We start from the raw sequence: 20,057 nt of genomic DNA on the forward strand, positions 1-20,057 counted from the left end.
CCTGGGGTTGGAGCGATAGCACAGCGGGTAGGGAGTTTGCCTTGCACGCGGTAGATCCGGATTCAATTCCCAGCATCCCATATAGTCTCCCGAGCATCGCCAGGGTTAGTTCCCGTGTGCAGAGTCAGGAGTGACCCCTGTGCATTCCTGGGTGTGACCCAAAAAGCAAAATAAAAAAAGTCATTCATCCCTGCCTTCGCTGACTCATTCTTGGGAATCCTGCACTAGGCCGGGGTTCACCTGCTTCTTACATGCAGGAAGGTGAGAACTTATGAGGAAGTTTCTTGCTCAGGTGGGAACACACACCCTCTTGCTATTTCCTGTCTCTGGGGGCTCATTTAGGATGGTGAGTCAGGGGACAGGAGTGTGACTCAGCCGTGGAGCACATTCCTTGAGTTTGTGAGGCCCTGGGTTCCATTCCCGGCAACTCTGTGTGTCTCTCTCAATCTCTGTATCTCTGTCTGTCTGTCTGTCTGTCTGTCTGTCTGTCTCTCTCTCTCTCTCTCTCACACACACACACACACACACACACACACACACACACACACACACACAGGACATCAGGGCCGTAGCCTGCAAAATGAACATCATTTAGAACTGATCTGACACAGGAGGGCCTTTGGGACAGTGGTGGAGGGAAGGGCTCTGTCATCTCCCTGTTCCTGCTGTTTATTGGTGGGTTTAGATCTTGTGTCCAAGGTCCTCCCCTTCAGAGACCTCAGTCCAGTCCCTTTGTGCTGTGCAGTGGGCCCCTGCCCTGCCGTTGCCCTGCCTTTATCCATCAAGAGCCACCTGGAGTCATCAGAATGTGGGGCTCCTTCCTAGCAAACCAGGGAGCTCTTGGCCCTCGGAAACGCTCACCGCCGCTGTAGTTGTCATGGTGGAGGAGAGTCCATGGTGGCTCTGACCCCCGGTTTGCTGCAAGCCCAGCTGTGAAGTGGCCTCATGGCTTCCCCGAACCTTCCAAAAAACATCTTCCCTTTCTGGTGGCTTTGACGCCAGAGCACTAGGCTCAGAGTTGTTTGTTTTTTTCTTTTCTGTTTGGGGCCGTGATGCTCAGGCTTATTCCTGGCTCTGCGCTCAGGAATCACTCCTGGTGTTGCTTGGGGGACCATATGGGATGCTGGGGATTGAACCCAGGTCGGCCACGTGCAAGGCAAACACCCTACCCACTATTATATCATTCCTGTCCTAGGCTCAGGGCTTTGAACAGAATCTAATCAGAGTTTTGAACTCTTAAAAAATCTCAGGAATACATTGGCTCATTTTATTTTGTTTTATGTTATTTTTCTGTTTGTGTTTTGGGGGACACATCCAGCAGTGTTCCGGGCTTACTCCTGCCTCTGTGCTCAGGGGTCACTCCTGGGGGCGGAGGGGAGCGACACCACATATGGTGTCGGGAATTGCATCTGGGTCAGTTGTGTGCAAGGCAAGTGCCTCACCTGCTGTCCTGTGTCTCCCTCCCCCCGCCCCCATTTTGTATTTTTGATGTGGGCAATGGCTCTTCCGTTACCTTTTTTTTTTTTTTTTTAGCCCTGAAATGGATTTTAGCTGCTGCTTCTCCTTTTCAGAGTAGGAAAGGCATGAATAATGAAGGAAGGGAAATATTGATGCCTTTTTGCTCCGTGACTTGGCTTAGTTCAAATCCCTCTTCTAAGCCACCTTGTTTAAGGGAGGGCCGCCCTTTTTGCGGCTTTGGGGTGTCAATGCAGCTTTGGTGTGTCCAAGGGGCACTCCCTCATTCCTGTAAACCTCCCTTTTCTTCTTTCCTGTTTTGACAGTAAGGATATTACACATGCCAATTAGACTGTAAGCTTTTTGAGGGTGAACCGAGTTGGCTGTTTTCTTATTTCGGCTTCATGATTCCTAGAAGCATGCTGTCACTTGAAAGAATAAGTCAAACTATTTGGTCTGTGGTATGGTCACAGTTAATACCGGGAACCCCAAATCTTTTATGTAGCATGACTTTCTAAGAACAGAGATTACTTCTTTTCGGGGGGGGAGTCCCATAGCTGGTAATGTTTGGGGGTCACCTCTGTCAGTGCTTTGGAAACCGTGTGCTCCCAGAGGCTGTACCCAGGGCTCTTGCACGCACTGCAAGCCCTCTGGCCCATTGAGCCATCTCCCCAATACCTGTTTTGATGATTATTTTAGATTTTACTGGCTTTATTCAAGCAGTTTATGAATCAGGAAAACATCAAAATTAGCAGATGGAAGAGCTCAGCAAGGCAAAGGATTTTTAGACAGAAGAAGCAAGAGGAATGAAATCGTTCTGGGCAGCAATAGAGAATTGTTACTGCAGTTTTAATTTTTTAATTTTTTGCTTTTTGGGTCACACCAGTGATGCTCAGGGGCTACTCCTTGCTTTGCCCTCAGGAATTACTCCTGGTGGTGCTCAGGGAGCCTCATGGAATGCCAGGTTGAACCCTGGGCAGCCGTGTGCAAGGCAAATGCCCTTCCCACTGTACTGTCACATTGCAGTCTTAAGCCTTAGCAGGGATGGCGGAAGGAGGCTCAAGGTGACCTGCCCGTGCTGACCAGGTGATTCCTGATGACTGGATTAGGAGTCTGTGTCTGCAAGGGCAGAAACTACCCTTCACTTTGGTTTGGTGGCGTGGGGCTTAGCCCAGGCGATTCCATTTTATAGAGTAGATGGCGCCTCCCACTTCACAGTTTCTTCGCTGCAAACGTCCCATCTCACACAGGTTTTCATCCTGCACCAGCCTTCTCTGTGATTAGGAGACTATGAAGTTTGTCATTTCCATCTGTTCTCATCCACTTAAAATTTTTTTTTAAAAAGAGATTCCATCTTTTTAAAGTAGCTGAGTCATTTTCCACTGAGTATATGTACCAAGACTCTTTTTATTCTTGTTTGTTATTTACTTAACAGTAGTACCAATATTATTGTTTCTCTGGTTTTGGTTTTGGATTTGGGGCCTCGCCCAGGGGTGCTCAGGGCTTACTCTTGGCTCTGCACTCAATGATCACTTGTAACTGAGCTTGGGAGACATCTGGTGCGCTGGGGATAGAACTCAGGTTGGCTGCTTGCAAGGCTAGTGCCCTGCCCACTGTCCTATCACACGGACCCCTAATATTACTGTTTTATATTTGCAGGGATGCTACACTTTTTTTTTTTAAACTATTTTAAGGCAAAGCTATTTTTTGTACTGTTTTTTTAACCATGATGTGTGTATATGAATGTATGCCTAAAATCATCAGACAAATGTATTTGTCTGACAAGTTGAGTTTTTTAAAAGACAGTATGAAAATTGACCCAGGAATGGCAAAAACATTAAAAACAATTTTTGTACAGGCATCATTTTCAGGATTCTGGGGGTAGGGTGGGCCACGGAGCTGGTGATATTTGGCCTCATGTGGGTTTTTATTTTTTCTTTTTGGGTCACACCTGGCGACGCACAGGGGTCACTCCTGGCTCATGCACTCAGGAATTACTCCTGGCGGTGCTCGGGGGACCGTATGGGATGCTGGGAATCGAACCCGGGTCGGCCACATGCAAGGCAAACGCCCTCCCCGCTGTGCTATCGCTCCAGCCCTATGGCCTCGTGTGGTTTTAACTTAAGCTTCTGGCCTCAGGCTGGCAGTGCCCAGGGAACATGCGATGCCAGTTTAAACTCAGTGTCACACATGTACTTGGCATGTGCCGTATCAGTTGTGCCGGTCTTGAAAATAACTTCTTTTTCCCTAGTGTTTGGGCTGGTCACTTACTTTTTCCTGCCTGAGCCCCCTCTCTGGAAAACTGCCTGGGTTGTTCTGGAAGTTCTCTTTGTTTCTGAAACCTCCCAAACGTCCCGTGCGCTCCTTGCGTCTCGCATAGCGACACGGAACTCTGCGTGGCAGGGAGGGCGTGTCTCGTCCTGAGAGAGGCACAGCCACCACGCAGGTGGCCTTTCTCGTGCTCGAGTTCTGTTTGCCCTGTGTCCCGGCGCAGGCCTGAGCTCGAGAGGGACATCTGTGCTGGTGTTTGTTTTCCCCATTCGCCGGTAATAACGGCCTTCATTAGGGAGCGGAGAGCTGTCAGGGGCTCTTCAGCCCTGTGTTTAATGAGCCTCGGCTGGAGGTGCGGCCTCTGGCCTCATGGAGACAGCCATGTGGCATGAGACGGCATGAGCAGGCATGTGCTTCAAGAGGAAGCTGGAGGGCGGCCCACGGGGATGTTGCAGGGAGAAGAGCTCAGAACGCTGGATCCAGCCGGCCGTGCTGCCCGGCTGGGTGACCTTGGAGAAGGCTCTTGGCTTCCCTCGCTGGGCCCCTGTTTGCCCATCTGTAGAAGAGCTAGGGTGACCTCTCCCTGCTGCAGGGGCTTGAAGGGGACTCGGGGAAAAGAAAGCTCTGGAAAGGGAGCTGTGCTGTGGGACGCATGGCTCCATGCCACCCTCTGTGTCACACCTGAACGGTTGACGCTGAGCGTTTTGTGGGAGACTGCCCAGTCGCGGCCTGTCAGAGGCTCCCCACATCCCTCACCACACTCTCACCAGTTCGGCCTAAATATGTAGGTTCAGCCGTGGACAAAGGATCCAGGTTTGGAGTTTCTGTTAGTTTGGTTGGGTTGGGGGGTCCACACCCAGTGCTGCTTAGGACTAAGTCCTGGCTCTGCATTCAGGGATCACTCCTGGCAGTGCTTGGGGAACCCTGTGGGTTGCAGGGATTGAATCAGGCTTGGGTGGAGGCAGGCAAGTGAGTGTCTTTTAACTCCGCCGTCCTGTTCCTCTGGTCGTGGATCTGGAGTTTTTCTGAGTTCACCAGCATCCCTGTAATCTGACACAGGAGGACGCAGGGAAAAGGGAGAAACCAGTGCAGGCTAGCATGTCCTCATTCATACCCCAGAGAATGAGGGGGCCACCCCGCCTGGCCCTGCTCCATCACGATGGGTGGCCAGACCCTCAGCTCTGCTGCAGGGAGCCAGCCTGAGAGGGAAGGGGGTAATAGCAGAGCCCCTTCGTGATGGAAGACAAGTTCAAGCTCAGTTTTCAGCAAGCCGAAAAGGGGAATTTCTAGACTCTTGGAAGCAAGGTGTGTGGGCCGAAGGTGGCCTCTCTCCCTTATTCTTTCACTCTGAAGTTGACTTTGCAGAAACCGCTGCCCCCATTCATGAGTTCAGCTCGGAGCTGGCTCTCCTGCAGACGGTCTTGGACAGAGCACCAATTGGCTGCCCACTGGGGCCATGTGACCATCCTTAACCAATTGTGATGCCCAACATAGGTGACCCTGGATGCTCCTGAATCACAGAGCTAGAGCTGAGGGTTGGGCCCAGCACCAACCTCTTAGATAAAAGTAGAGCTGGGGGGGCGGAGGGGAGCGGGTGGTGGTGGTGACATGTTCTAAAGAGATGCTAGACCTGGGGCTGGAGCGATAGCACAGCGGGTAGGGCGTTGGCCTTGCACGCGGCCGACCCGGGTTCGATTCCCAGCATCCCATATGGTCCCCTGAGCACCGCCAGGAGTAACTCCTGAGTGCAGAGCCAGGAGTAACCCCTGTGCATTGCTGGGTGTGACCCCCCCCAAAAAAAGAAAAAATAAATAATAAAGAGATGCTAGACCATCAGTGGAATGTATGCCAGGAATTTTATGCCCTTACTGAAGATCCCGGAAGCGCGAGATCTTACTATCTCATCCTTACTTTGGACAAGCTGGCAGGCTACCGAATGTAACCGGCCCACACGGCAGAGTCTGGCAAACTCCCCGTGGCGTACCCCATATGCCAAATACCAGTAATAATGATGGGTCTCATTCTCCTAACTCTGAAAGAGCCTTGAATATGGCACGTTTTTAAAAATCTCAGGGCTAGGACGAAGGAGACGTTACCGGGGCCTGCTCGAGGCAATCGACGAACAACAGGATGGTCGTGGTCGTGATCATGACTGAAGATCGGTCATTGGTGCCCTGGTCCTGGCAGAGCCTAGAGCTAGAGGGCCTTGCCTTTGATACCCGCAGTTCTTGGTGAGCCAGCAGCAAGCACTGACCCATGGCCTGCTGTATGCACCACTCAGTCCAGGGGAAGGGAGGGAGCATGGTGGACAGCGCTGGCCTTCACCTTGCTAATCCTCCCAGTGAGGCCGATAAGACTCAGGCACGGAAGGTGTAACGAGCATCGCAATATTTGCAAGTAAGAGTGACTAAGTATTGGGAGAGGCACTGGCCTTGCCGTGAGCCAGTCATTTGACTGGTTTGGCCGGAGCTTCCTTATCCCTGAACCCAGAAGGTGAGTTAATGTTTGTCCCGTTTCCGGAGCCGTAGATGTGGTTTTCAGAAGAGGTGCCAACTTCCCTTTCCCGGAGCCAAGGTCGCCGCCCCGGGAAGGACCAGGAGTGGCCCCTAGCCTGACAGCACCCCGCTTCTACTCTGCATGCAGGGGCAGGACCCCTCAAATCAATCCATCAGGTCCCAGGGGCAGTCGTGTGCCAGTGAGTCTCATCCTGACGCCTCAAAGCCAGCTTTTCGGATCGTTTCTCCGACTCTTGACGCCCTCGGGCTTCCTCAGCTGGTGCTTGTTAAACGTAGGAGAACCCTCGAGCAGTGTGTGTAGAGTGCAGGGAGGCTGGGGAAGGGGCTTTGCAGAGCTATGAAAGTGCGTGTCACCACCGGGTCCCCCAGACCAGATTCCGGTCTGACCTACGAGCAGCTGAAGTCAGGCCACTGGTCTTCTTGGGGCTGGCTGTGTGGACACGCTGGCTGCCAGCCACGGGCAGTTGTGCCCTCCTGTCACCACCTGGCACTCAGACATAAGAACCCACTTTAACTTGCCCATCTTTGATGCAGCTGAAGGCGAGACCTCGGCCCAGACTGGTGACTGAAAAACGGGCCCCATCTATTTTTGTCAAGTTCTGCCGAGGAGTCAACTTCATGAAGTAAATTGGTGTCCACGTCTAAAACTCTGGGGCTGCTCAGAGGGCCCATGTGTGGGCGTGACACTTAGGAATCATGGTTCAGTCTCCAGCACCACCTAGTCCCCTGAACACCACTGGGTGTGGCCCCCCCACAAAGCAAATATCCTTGTTGGCCGGACTCGGTTCTCACTCTTTCCACTAAAGCCCAGAGCCTAAAAAAACTGCTCGGAGTTCCGAAGAGGACACCCCGCCAACCCCTCCAAGAAATGACCATCCTGGTGGGCTCAGGTCTCTCTTGAATGCCAACCCTGGGATGATCCTGGCCCCGAGGTCTACCTTGGAGGTAGTTTCCCTCCATGCCTAAGTTTCTAGGTTGAAATCCTGCCTCTGGTTGTATGTTTGGACAAGTTACTGACCCCACATGGCTTTTACTGTGGACTTGGGATGCTAATAGTTCTCCCCCCGTCCTGGGACTGGCCAGGGAGCAGAGTGAGGTTCAGTGCTTGCGAACTGACGGTGAAAGAAAACACTTTTGATGGAGTGACAGAAGGAGGTTGTCATACCAAATATTGAAGCAGGGATTTAACCTGGGGATCGCACATGTGCCCTAGAGGTTAGGATTCTGCTAGCAACTTTAAACTCTCAGCCAAACTCAGGGTTGGAATACGCCACCAATCCATGACATAGATACACTCCCATCTTGTTGATCCATTGACTTGTGGGGGGGACACTTGGGTTTTCATCTGGGGATGTTCCTAACCCAGGTCCCTCTTGGTCACACAGACTCTGTGGTGATTGTCGGGATGTGGTATGTGTGTGTGTGTATTTAGTGGGGTGGTGTTCGACGTAGAAGGGACCGAACACGGATGCACTGCAACAGGGATGAGCTTATTAGGGAAGTGAAGTAAGCCAGACACAAAAGTGCACGTATTCAGGGCTGGAGCAATTGCGCAGCGGGTAGGGCATTTGCCTGGCACGCGGCCAACCCAGGCTCGATTCCTGGAATCCCTTATGGTCCCCTGAGCACCGCCAGGAGTGATTCCTGAGTGCAGAGCCAGGAGGAACTCCTCTTGAGCATCGCCAAGTGTGACCCAGAAAACAACAATAAAAAGCGCATCCTTCTGTGATTCTGTTGGTCAATCTAGAATAGATGAACCCAGAGGGATAGAACGAATTTAGACAGACTCGTCTCTGGTTTCCAGGAACCAGGGCAAGGGAGAGGGGAGTTACTGGTCACTGGGTGTAGAGTTCCTGTGTGGGGCGATGCGAAGGGGTCAGGAAGAGTTCTGGAAATAGTGATGGTTGCGCAGCGCTGAAAATGGACCTCAGGCTGTAGTCTCATGACACTGACTCACGCCTCTGATTCCCACAATTGGCACTGGCAGTGTGTAGCCGTGACTGTCATTGTCACTGTCCTCCCGTTGTTCATCGATTTGCTCCAGCAGGCCCAGTAACGTCTCCGTTGCGAGACTTGTTGTGACTGTGTTTGGGATATCGAATACGTCGCGACGGAGCTCACTATGCATCAGGGGACCCACAGCTCTGGCACTGCACGGCCGTCTGGCCCCTGGCAGTGCCTGGTATGGCCCAACAAAACAGCAAGAGCAGCAAACATGGCAGCCCACAGTCCATTCATGTGAGGCATATTCCCCCCACCCCCAACTTCGTAGCCTCCATGGAAATAAGCTGACTGAGGACTAGCTGCACGAAACGAACCCAGGGCCTGAGAGGCAGGTTTTCTCTGGGCGGAAATGCTGTTATTTTGCTGTTGCTGTTTATATAGGGGCAACACCTGGCAGTGCTCAGGAAGATCATGTGGGTGCCTGTGAAACATCACTTCGGTGCTTTGAGCCATCGCCCCGGCCACCAAAATGCTATGTAAAGTGTGTGTGTGTGTGTGTGTGTGTGTGTGTGTGTGTGTGTGTGTAGGGGGTTCGAGAGCGGCGGGGATAGGGTGGGGGTTGGTTGGACCTTATCCAGAGGGGCTCATGGACTTCTGGCTCTGAGCTCAGGGCTCACCCCTAGTGGTGCTTGGGGGACCATATGCAGTACCAGGGATTAATCTGGGGTCAGCTGCATGAACACCATAGCCCCCACACTCTCTCTCCAGCCCCAGTAGCGCTGTCTTGGAAACGGGTTCAGAGCGAGCTGTGGGGGGGGACTTGGCACTTGCGTTGTCTGTCCATGCCCTGTAGTTGGGAAGGAGACCGGGACGGCTCGAGGTCTCTGCCTGGGGTCCTGGGGGGCTGGAAGCTTCCCCTCGTCGCCTCTTCCGGACGGCAGAGCGGGTGTGCATGCCGGTCTCCTGCTCGCTGTGGGTGCGGGGCCCTGAGCTCCTGGTCTCACGTGACCCTGCTCTCTCCCTGCAGAGAAGGGAGACTTCATCGCCCTGGACCTCGGCGGGTCTTCCTTCCGGATTCTGCGGGTGCAAGTCAGCCACGAGAAGAAGCAGAATGTTGTCATGGAGTCTCTGAGCTACCCCACCCCGGAGAACATCATGCACGGCAGTGGGAGCCAGGTGGGTGCCGGCCCCCTCCCCCGAGCCCTAGTGACCATCTGCGACCCCCCTGCAGCTCCCCCAGCCTCTCAGGCAGCAGGAATTGGGGGTCCTAGCCCGGCAGCTCACCGGGGGCCATCCTGTACCTGCGTTAAAAGCCTCGTGTGAGTCCTGGCACAGAAAGTGGAGGGCAGGCCTGGGCTTGGGATTCATTATTGCCTCGTCACCCAGCTCTGGAGACCAGGCGGGGTCCGGCTTCCCCCCCAGGACTCTTGCCTCGGCTGCGGGGTCTTGTGGTTCCCGCTCGCCGGCCGTGTGTTCCTGGTCCAGGGAGCTCCTGACTTGTGCCGTGGCGGCTTCGGCAGCCCCAGTGCCAACTGGCCGCTGCCCATATGTCTGTGCCAGCCTTGCCAAATGTTTGCTGCTGGGGAGTTGTGTTCTAAGGTCCGTGGCGCAGTTGCCCAGAAAACCCACTTGTTTGGTGTCCGGACTTTGAAACGAGACCCGGGGAGCTCCCTCCTCCCGATTCTCCTTCGTCCTGAGATGAGTGGTGGGAGCTGGAGCGGCTGGTGGCCCACCTGGCGGGACCCCTCAGTCCCCCTCCGTGACCTGCCATGGGGTCGCAGGCCTCCCACTCTACCTGGTTGTGGCCACCGTGGCTGCTCCCCGCCAGGTGGACAGAAGCCCCTTGAGGCCGCTTTCCACCCTGTCCATTGACACCCCCCCACCCCGCCCAGCTCTCAATGTTCTTTTTTTTTTTTCCTTTTTGGGTCACGCCTGGCGATGCACAAGGGTTACTCCTGGCTCTACATTCAGGAATTACTCCTGGCGGTGCTCGGGGGACCATATGGGATGCTGGGAATCGAACCGGGTCGGCCGCGTGCAAGGCAAACGCCCTACCCGCTGTGCTATCTCTCCAACCCCCTCTTGCTGTTCTTGTGGCTATGCTGATCCGCCCCTGCCTGTGACCTTCACCCGGGGGTCTCCCCTCCCCTCCGTGCAGCTGACATGGGCATATCCTGACGCACGAGGAACAGGGTTTAGGTGTCACTGGAACTGGTGGCAGGGAGCGCCCTGCCCTGCGATGCGTTCACGGCACAGCCCGGGTCTCCTCGCTCCAGCGAGTCCTCGCCTTTCTCTCGCTTTGTTTTGGGTCACACACAGCTGGTGCTCAGGGGTTCCTCCTGGCTCTGCACTCAAGAATTATTTCTGGCGGTGCTCAGGGAACCCTATGGGATGCCGGGGGTCGAACCTCGGTCAGCGGCCGGCGTACAAGGCAGGCACCTCCCCGCTGTGCCTCCCTCTTCTCCGTCCCAGCTTCCCGAAGCTTCTTGGTCTCTTGCTTCTGCCTCTGTCCCTGTCAGTTTGCATAGAAGAGATGATGATTCGTCCAGGATTATAGCAAAGGGGGTTTCCGGTGCTGATCTCTTGGCATGGGCAGCTATGGCTGGTGACTGTCCAGTGGACCAGTTAACACCACATGTAAGCGGTGTGTGTGTTGCCCAGCTCAGTTAGTACTGGGTCAAAAGTGAAAACAAGGAAGGCTGAAGAGGATTCGTTCACCAGGCAGCTCGAGGCTTGTGGCCTTTTCCAGAGCTTCTGGAATGTGCAGAGACAGAGGGTCCATCAGAAGCCTCTACCAGGGTGGCCAGCAGAGCCCGAGGCCTTGGCACGTGGCAGATGAGCTGATTTTCTGTTGTTCTAGAATTTTCTCTTGACTCTGGTGGTAACACATTGGTGACCACAGAGAGACCAGTTCTAGTTGAAGGGTTTGGCGTGTTTCTTCAATTTTCTCTGCCTACGGGGCAGACTCTTTTGTTTGACTCTTGGGATTTTCAGGCTACATTTGGTAGTGCTCAGGGCTTACTTAGTTACGCCTGGCCTGTGCTCAGGGGTGACTCCTGGCAGTGCTTCGAGGACCAATTGCATTGCCAGGTACTGAATCAGGGTTGGCCTTAACCCCACCACTGTCTCTTGGACTCCGTCTGGCTCTTTGTAATAGATTCTTCTCTGCTGGTTGCACTCAGCCCTGAGCCCAGGACACAGCTGTGGTCCTACAGCAGCTCCTTTCTGCTTGTGTGCATGCTTGCTTGTGTGTCTGTGTGTGTGTATGTGTGTGCGCGTGTGTGTTTATGTGCATGTGTGTACGTGTGTGTGTGCATGTGTGGTATGTGTGTATGTCTGTATGTGTGTGCATATATGCGTGTGTGTATGTGTGTGCATGAGTACTTGCGTGCGTGTGCGTGTGTGTGTGTGTGTCCGTGTGTGTGCGCATGTGTGTGTGTGCGCGTGTGTGTGTTGGGGAGGGGAGAACTCTGCACCCCTTCTCCTGACATGCTCACATCTCTCCCTGCTTCCCCCTGTGCTCCTTCCAGCTCTTCGACCACGTTGCTGAATGCCTGGGAGACTTCTTGGAGAAAAAGAACATTAAGGGCAAGAACTTACCTGTGGGATTCACATTTTCCTTCCCTTGCCGGCAGTCCAAGATAGACGAGGTAAGGATCTTTCCAGCTGGTGGGAAGCCCACGGGGTGGAAAAGCTTATGACCCCTTTTCTCATCCACACGTTCCTTTGGCTTTTCTGGAGGCCTCGTGTGGTGCGTTCACAGGCAGGACTGAGAGGCCCTGTGGCGCCTTTCATTTTCCGGTTACTGGCCAATGGTTTATGTGTTTCTGTTGGTGTGTTTGTTTCTCTTTTCATTTTGGGCCACGCCCGGCAGTGCTCAGTACTTACCCCTGGCTCTGTGCTCAGGGACCGCTCCTGGCCAGGCTCAGGAGAACATGTAGGGTGCCGGAGATGAAACCTGGGTCGGCCGCATGCGAGGCAAATGTCCTTTCCGCTCTTCTGTCGCCTCCGCCCAATTTATAAGAAAACATCTGGGTAGAGAGAACCATTTGTATTTCAAGGGGTGCCCCCCTGCAGGACTCACTGGGGACTCGGGGGCTGGTTCAGCCCCGCTCAGTGGCTGACAATGGCACTGTTCAGACACAGCAACGCGGGGGCCACGGTGGTCGTTTTGGCGGGGCTGGTGGGGCTCAGTGCAGGTGTGGGGGCACAGAAGAGGCCGCTGAGGGAACTGAAGGTTGTGGCGGTTAGGGGGAGGCGGGTGCCAGGACCTCCTGTCCCTGCCCGCAGCCCCAGAGAGTCCCTCGGCTCCTTTCTGCACTCAGGTGACCCCTTGTATCCCCCGGTCTGTCCTCTGTTCACTCACTCATCCGTTTAGCAGGAAGCAGTGCCCATGTGACACGTGACACCCACATCCCTTCGCGCACCCCAGGAATGCAGGTTGGCAGTGACCTTGATCCTTCTTTCCCTGCAGAGAGGGAGAAACCCGCTCGCCTGCATGCATGCACACAGGCTGCAGCCTAGCACGACGAGCCCAGTGGTTCCTTCACAGGGGACCCAGCTCTGTTGTCACAGGCACCTCATGGTTAACACGCATCCTTTTCCAGCGTCCAGTGGTCAGGTGGGCTGAGCACTCCCCATCCCCTCTTTACGAGGCTCCGGTTTCCCGGGACCCTGCCCTCGTGCTGCTTCTGCGGACAGGCTGGCCCCCGAGCCTGCCCCGGGAACCCGGACATTTCTGCGGGATCAGGACATTGGTGCACGCGGCACCCTCCATACTTCCGGACGGCACCTCTGTGCCCCTTTCTTAGTGGGACGAGTGCCCCTTCCTGGGCACGGCGTCATGCTGTGTCATGTGCCCTGACTCCAGGCCAATGGGTCCAGCCTCATACTGAGAGAAAAACGAGGCACTTGAGAGCTCAGCTGGCCAAATCCTCATCTCATGGATGAGAATGAGGTTCCCAAGGCCACATGGTTTGTTGAGTTTATTTATTTATTTATTTTTATTTTTAAAAAATTTTTTTGCTTATTGGGTCACACCCGGCAATGCACAGGGTTTACTCCTGGCTCTGCGCTCAGGAATGACCCCTGGCGGTGCTCAGGGGACCATATGGGATGCTGGGAATTGAACCCGGGTCGGCCGCGTGCAAAGCAAACGCCCTACCCGCTGTGCTATTGCTCCAGCCCCTTGTTGAGTTTATTCAGGGTCGTGATTTACCATAGTGCTGAGATTTGTGCTGAAGAAGACGGTGATGCTGCCCCACAACCATCCCAGGTCTGCCAGTGTCTCTCCACTGCTGTTTCGAGGTCCCCCGCAGTCTCCTCCCTCTGCCACTTAGCAAATTTGGTTTCGTTGGCAGGCACGTAGGCTGTGTTACTGTTGGCCATTGTCTAATCCCTCATTTTTGTTGTTCCCTTATTATCTTTGGAGGGGAGCCCAAACCAGCAGTGCTGAAGGGTGACTCCTGGCTCTGCACTCAGGGGTCACTCCTGGTGGGCTCGGGGGACCTTATGGGGTGCCGGGGATCGACCCGGGTCAGATATGTGCAGGACAGTCGCCCTATCCCTTGTACTGTCCCTCAGGTCCCAAGTCTCTTGCTCCTATTGATCTCACGTCTGGTTCCATCGGAGTTCCAGGGAGCGCTGCGGGATTTCGTCTTTCCTCTTAGCTGAGTTGTGTTCCGCTGTGTGTAGACACCACTTCTCTGTCTACTCCCTCTCTGCAGGCGCTGGGGTTGTTTCCAGATCTTGGCTGTCCTGGCTAGGGCTGCCGTGACTCGTTTTAATTTATCACTTTTGGGATGAATGCCCAGGAGTAGAGTCACTGGGCCCTATAGAAGCTCTTTTTTTTTTTTTTACTTTTTTGGGGGTCACACCTGTCGATGCACAGGGGTTACTCCTGCCTCTGCACTCAGGAATCACTCCTGGTGATGCTCAGGGGACCATATGGGATGCCGGGAATCGAACCCGGGTCAGCCGCGTGCAAGGCAAACGCCCTACCCGCTGTGCTATCGCTCCAGCCCCTCTATTCTTACATTTTGGAGGCATCTCTGTGCTGTTTTCCAGAGGCCAAGCTAGTAATCTTCCCACCAGCAGTGACCGAGGGATCCTTTTTCCCTTCCTCCACACCAATACAGGGTCTTCTGCCCTTTTGGACGTGTGCGGTTCTCACTGGTGCGGTAGCTCATCATTGCTTTCATTTGCATTTTCTTGATAGTGATGAAGAGCACTTTTTCATGTTTTATTTGAGGAAGAAGTGTGCTCAGCTCCTCACCCCCCTTTTGGGTAAGGTTGGGTGAATTTTGTTGTTGATGTTAATTTTCTGTTTTTGCCTTTGGACCACATCTGGCAGGGTTCAGGGCTTATTCTTAGCTCTGTGCTCAGAAATCATTCCCGGTGGGCTCAGGGAACCATCTGGGGTGTGCAGAATTGGAACCCAGGTCAGTTGCATTTAAGTCAAAAGCCTTATGCGTTATAGCGTCGCCCCAGCCCTTGATGTTAAGTTTTATGAAAGCTTTATAAATCTTGACTACTAGCTCCTTGTCAGATGTATGAAAGGTGAATATCTTCTCCCACGTAGCAGGGTGTCTTTACTTTGGTTGTTTCTTTCACAGTGCAGAAACTTTTGACCTTGATATAGTCCCATTTGTTTATCTTTTGATGCCAACAGTATCAAATTATGGAAAATGCTTCTGAGGTCCATAGTCTCGATCTGTCTTTGTTTTCCTGGATGGGGCTTATGGATTCAGGTCTACTAGCAAGGTCTTTAATTCCTTTTGAGTTAAATGTAGTGTCCTGTGGCCACTGGATTGATTGACGACAGATCCAGGACCAAATTCCTGTGCCCTCATCTCCCCCGCCACATCTAGAGGCGTCCAAGAGGCTGTTTTTGCATCTCTCCTCTGTTCAGTATGAACGAAAGCAGTATTCACCTGGCATCCGAGCGGCAAGGTGTAAAGATCGCTGGTCCCCAGGTCCTCTCAAACCCTTGGCAAAAGCCATTGTCTGAGGGGCTGGAGTGATAGCACAGCAGGTAGGGCGTTTGCCTTGCACACGGCTGACCCGGATTCGATCCCCAGCATCCCATATGGTTCCCGGAGCACCGCCAGGAGTAATTCCTGAGTGCAGAACCAGGTGTAACCCCTATGGATCGCCTGGTGTGACCCAAACAGCAAAAAAATAAAAAATAAATAAAAGTCGTCTGAGCTCAGTGTTCCTTAGTTTTTGAGAGCTGGGATGAGGTCACACTTCCAGTGCGGGGGCAGGAAGAGGTGGGAGACAGTCTAGAATGTGAGGTGGGTGTTCTCCTTTTTTTTTTTTTTTTTTTGCTTTTTTTGTATGGGATGCTGAGAATCGAACCCGGGTTGGCCGCGTGCAAGACAAATGCCCTACCCGCTGTGCTACTGCTCCAGCCCCCCTGTCAATAATGCCTTTCCATGTCTTAATGTACCTTCGCTGCTGGTTTCTGATGTAGCTCTGACATTCATTCGTGGGGCAGTGGCTTGGAAGTGGGCAAGCGTCACCTGGCCACTGTGGAATTTCCAGTTCTCCTGGTTTTGGCTTTGTTTCTCCCCTCAAGCAACCCTTTCGAGGGCTGGGGGCTCCCAGGAGGCCTCTCAGGCGTCCCCCCCACCACGTCCACTCCCACCTCTCTCCTTGCTTGGCAGGCCATCCTGATCACCTGGACCAAGAGATTCCGAGTGAGCGGAGTGGAGGGCATCGATGTGGTGAAGTTGCTGGACAAGGCCATCAAGAAGCGCGGGGTAAAGCACCTCTGCACCGCGGGGAGGGCGGGGAGGAGGCTGTTTCCCCGGCAGAGGCTCTTTGAGGGGGATGTGGGCGATAGTGTCTGGCCCAAGGCCTCCTACAGGAGGCCCCAAAGAGCCAGTAGGTGAGAGGTGGGGTCCGGAAGTTGGGTGGACTGGAAGCAGAGCTGTCTGCAGGCTGAGCCTTCTGACTTGGGGATCCCTGACTTTGAAAGGGCGCACGGGGTTGAGGCTCCCAGGTGGACAGCGGGCGGTCAGCGCAGGCAGGTAGGAGGGGGGTGTTGTGCCTGGCATAGCCAGGGGACTGCAGTGCAGGGCATCGAACCAGAGTTAGCTGCGTCCCAGGGAGCACCTTCCCCGCGGTGCTGTCTCTCCAGCCTGAAGATTTTGCACATGTACACTCAGGTGTCTCCTGCTTGTCATTGTCAGCTCAGAGCTGGTCAGCTTCTAACCGTTGGTATCTTCAGCATCTCTGACCATTTTTACCCGATACCATAGTAGGTATTTGCTACATCTCTGAAGATTGGAAAAAGCTTTCATTGATTTCTCCTGATAGACTGTCCAACAGGTTGGCCATTCTAGAAACTTTGTTTTGTTTTGTGGGCCACACCCAGTGCTCAGGGCTGATTGCTGGCTCTGTGCTCAGGGATCCCTCCTGGCAGGGGCTCGGGAAGCCTCAGGTGTTGCCGGGAATTGAGGCCAGGCAGTGTGTGAGGCAAGTGCTCTGCCAGCTGGACTATTGCTCCAGCCCTGGCAAGACTCCTGTTTTTTTTTTTTTTCCCTTGAGACGCACAGGGGTTACTCCTGGCTCTGCGCTCAGGAACTACTCCTGGCAGTGCTCAGGGGATCATATGGTTTGCTGGGAATCGAACCTGGGTCAGCTGCGTGCAAGGCAAACGCCCGCTGTGCTATCGCTCCAGCCCCTCTGGAAAGAAAGACTCTTAGAGCAGCCAGATAGTGAAGGGGACTGAGCTGTTTCTGTCGTGAGGTGACAGCAGCGCCATCCCCCCTGCCGCCGTGGCAGTCGTGAAAACGGGTGGGGGAGGGGGGCTTCTACCTTGCTCCTGAAGGTTGGGGGTCTCTGCTCCTGAGCGCGGAGAGTGATGCCCATTGTCGGTCCCCAGGACTATGACGCCAACATCGTGGCTGTGGTGAATGACACCGTGGGCACCATGATGACCTGTGGCTATGACGACCAGCAGTGTGAAGTCGGCCTCATCATCGGTGACGTCCCCTCGCGGCCTTGGCCCCCCTTCCCCGAGCCCTGCCCTCCCCCCACCCGACCCCCGTCTCTGATTTTCTTGTGTCGTCTCTCACTCAGGCACCGGCACCAACGCGTGCTACATGGAGGAACTGAGGCACATCGACCTGGTGGAGGGCGACGAGGGCCGCATGTGCATCAACACGGAGTGGGGGGCCTTCGGGGACGACGGGTCCCTGGAGGACATTCGCACCGAGTTCGACCGGGAGATCGACCGGGGATCGCTCAACCCTGGCAAGCAGCTGTGAGTCCAGCTCTGTCTTTGCTCACCCGAGGGGGGTCTGGCTGGGAGAGGGGAGGGGCTGGGAGCACGGGAGGGACACCCAGCACGGTCGCCTCCGTTGTCCCTCCTCCTCCTGGGGCTGCAGAAGCTGCACTCCGACAGGCCCAGCGGACGTGGAAGCTTCTGGGCCTTTCCTCCCGGCTTAGAGGCACTGGAGCTCTGGGTAGAAACACGCCTCTGCTCCGTTGTCAGTCACTGGCGCTGAACTGAGGCCGAGAGATAGCATAGCATGGGGCTCTTGGCTGCGGAAGGGAGTGTGAGAGTTGCTTCCTTCAGTGTGACGTTCTCGAGTTTTCTGGTGGAGCTGTGCGCAGCTAACAGGATGCAAAGTAGCTCCTTTCTCTCTCTCTCTCCCCTCCCACCCCCCCCATCTTGGGTCACACCTGGCGATGCACAGGGGTTCCTCCTGGCTCATGCACTCAGGAATTACTCCTGGTGTTGCTCGGGGGACCCTATGGGATGCTGGGAATCAACCGAGTTTGGCCACGTGCAAGGCAAACGCCCTACCCGCTGTGCTATCATTCCAGACCCTCTGTCTCTCTTTCACGTGTGCACGCGCATGTGTGTTGTTGTGTGTTTTGGGCCACGCCAGTGATGCTCAGCTTATTCTTGGCTCTGCATTCAGGGATCACTCTTGGCAGTGTTCAGGGGACAGGATGGGATGCCAGAGATGGGACCCAAGTCAGCCGCCTGCAAGATCATCGCCCTACCCACTGTACTGTCCAGCCCAGTAGCTCCTTCTCTTGCAGGGCTTCTAGGTGAGGTCAGTCCCCAAGGCTGACATCGGTCCTGTAAGGGACTGAGCCGTTGGGACAAGCAGGACAGCAGCTGGGGTGGTGAATAAACGGAGCTTCTCAGGGAGTGGAGCATGCGCAGACTTCCGAGTTCATAGCCATCGTCAGACTGGCCAGCCCAGAGGCGTGGGGCCCTAGAGAGCGCCCGGCTCAGCCCAGCACGGCGGCTACTGTCTCTGTTCCCCAAGCGCTGGCTGTGATCTTGCTCACGCTCTTGGATCCTGCCAGCCGGAGGCTCCCGCCTGCCGAGATCCATCCCCACATCCTGCTCTCTTTAGAGTGGTCCCCGCAGGAGGCGGCGTGCCCTGGTCATTTTGAAATCCGTTTCCCAAAAGATGACAAGACCCGGGCTGGGTGGCTTTCCGCTTGGTGAGAGGAGCGGCCCAGGTGACCCCAGTGCCCCGTGCACACACTGTCAGAGCTTGTCAGGAAGAGGGAAGAGAACCCAGGTTCTTTTTTTCTAATGCAGGAGTATTGCTAATTAGTCAGCCATTGATTAGGCTGATTGAATTGGGCATGAACTCCACCTTACTTTTTTTTTTTCATAAATTTATTTATTGAATCACCATGAGTACAGTTACAAAGCTTTCAGGTTTAAGTCTCAGTCATACAATGATGAAACACCCGTCCCTTCACCAGTGCCCATTTTCCACCCCCAAAAACCCCAGTATACCCCCATCCCACACCCTCCCCCTACCTGTGGGGCAGATGATTCCCACATTACTCTCTCTCTACTTAGATTACGTTCAGTATTTTGACACCAGACCCACCATTATTATTTGGGATTTTACCCCAACACTCAGATCTGCCGAAAAGGCAACGGTAGACAATTTGTTTTCTATTGCTGGTTATGAAGAACATATGATGTCGCGCGGCCACAGTAGTGGCTATGCAATTTTGGAATTCCGAAATTTTAACAATGAAATCTGGAGGGATTTCTGCCAAAAGCCACTGGGTTTCGAGATTTGCTCCAGAGTCTCTGGGATCATGGCCGTTGAGCAGCTTGATCAGGAGCCAGAGAGGCCGTTCGTGGGCGATGACTTGTGGTCTCGTTGGGGTGGGGAGGACAGGACCGGCTCCACCCCCATCCCGTGAGGCCCCTTGTGTCTCATTACTGCGGGCCTAAACCTGACTGTCCAGTGGCCTCTGGAGGATGGCGGCCACCGAACTGCCAAGGGGGAGCAGGCAGAGGGACAGCACCCTTTCCTCCTGGGGTGGCCTGGCTCCAGTAACCGACTGTGGGGAGCGGATGCATTTCTGCCAAAAGCCGCTGGGAGAACCCAGGGTCTTAGACTCAGAGTTGAACCCTCGCTTTGCATCCTGGGGCGGAGACGCCAGCATGGTGAGAACGCCCAGCTTCCGCTCTGACAGCCAGTGAGTTTTGTCTTCACCCTTATGTGCTGACTTGACCCTTCACCCCCAACCCTGCCGTGGAACTGTTGGGGGTGTCTCCCTGGAGATGCATGGGTGGGGATAAGCACCAGTGGCCCAGAGCATGCACACCATGCCCCCGTCCAAGGCCTCCCAAACCTGCCGTTTCCGCCTTCCCAGCACGGTGACCCCGGGGTTCGGAGGAGAATGCTGAGCCTCGTGGTCAGCATTTCCTCCCAGTGGTCAGCATTTCCTCCCAGGTTGCCTTCATAGCCCAGCGGCCAGGCCTTTACCTGCCGGAACAGAGCGATAAGGACCCGGGCCCCTCTCTTTGTCCTTTGCCCTGTGTCCCCAGGCCAAACTGTGAGTGAGCTGGGCTCACAGCTGTCGAATGGG

The 20,057-nt window shown here is 54.5% G+C and overlaps 1 protein-coding gene across 1 annotated transcript in view; it reads left to right on the forward strand.

Annotated features, from left to right (window-relative positions):
* HK1 (hexokinase 1) overlaps positions 1 to 20,057 on the forward strand; it is a 66,284-nt gene that overhangs the window by 21,012 nt on the left and 25,215 nt on the right. The window contains exons 3-7 of the mRNA XM_056113428.1: positions 9,214 to 9,362; positions 11,717 to 11,836; positions 15,854 to 15,949; positions 17,077 to 17,176; positions 17,274 to 17,457. Of these exons, the coding sequence (XP_055969403.1) occupies positions 9,214 to 9,362; positions 11,717 to 11,836; positions 15,854 to 15,949; positions 17,077 to 17,176; positions 17,274 to 17,457 (649 nt within the window). The remainder of the gene's footprint in view (positions 1 to 9,213; positions 9,363 to 11,716; positions 11,837 to 15,853; positions 15,950 to 17,076; positions 17,177 to 17,273; positions 17,458 to 20,057) is intronic.

Source organism: Sorex fumeus, unplaced genomic scaffold, assembly GCF_029834395.1.
Source record: "Sorex fumeus unplaced genomic scaffold, SorFum_2.1 ptg000020l, whole genome shotgun sequence".
Lineage (NCBI taxonomy): Eukaryota > Metazoa > Chordata > Mammalia > Eulipotyphla > Soricidae > Sorex > Sorex fumeus.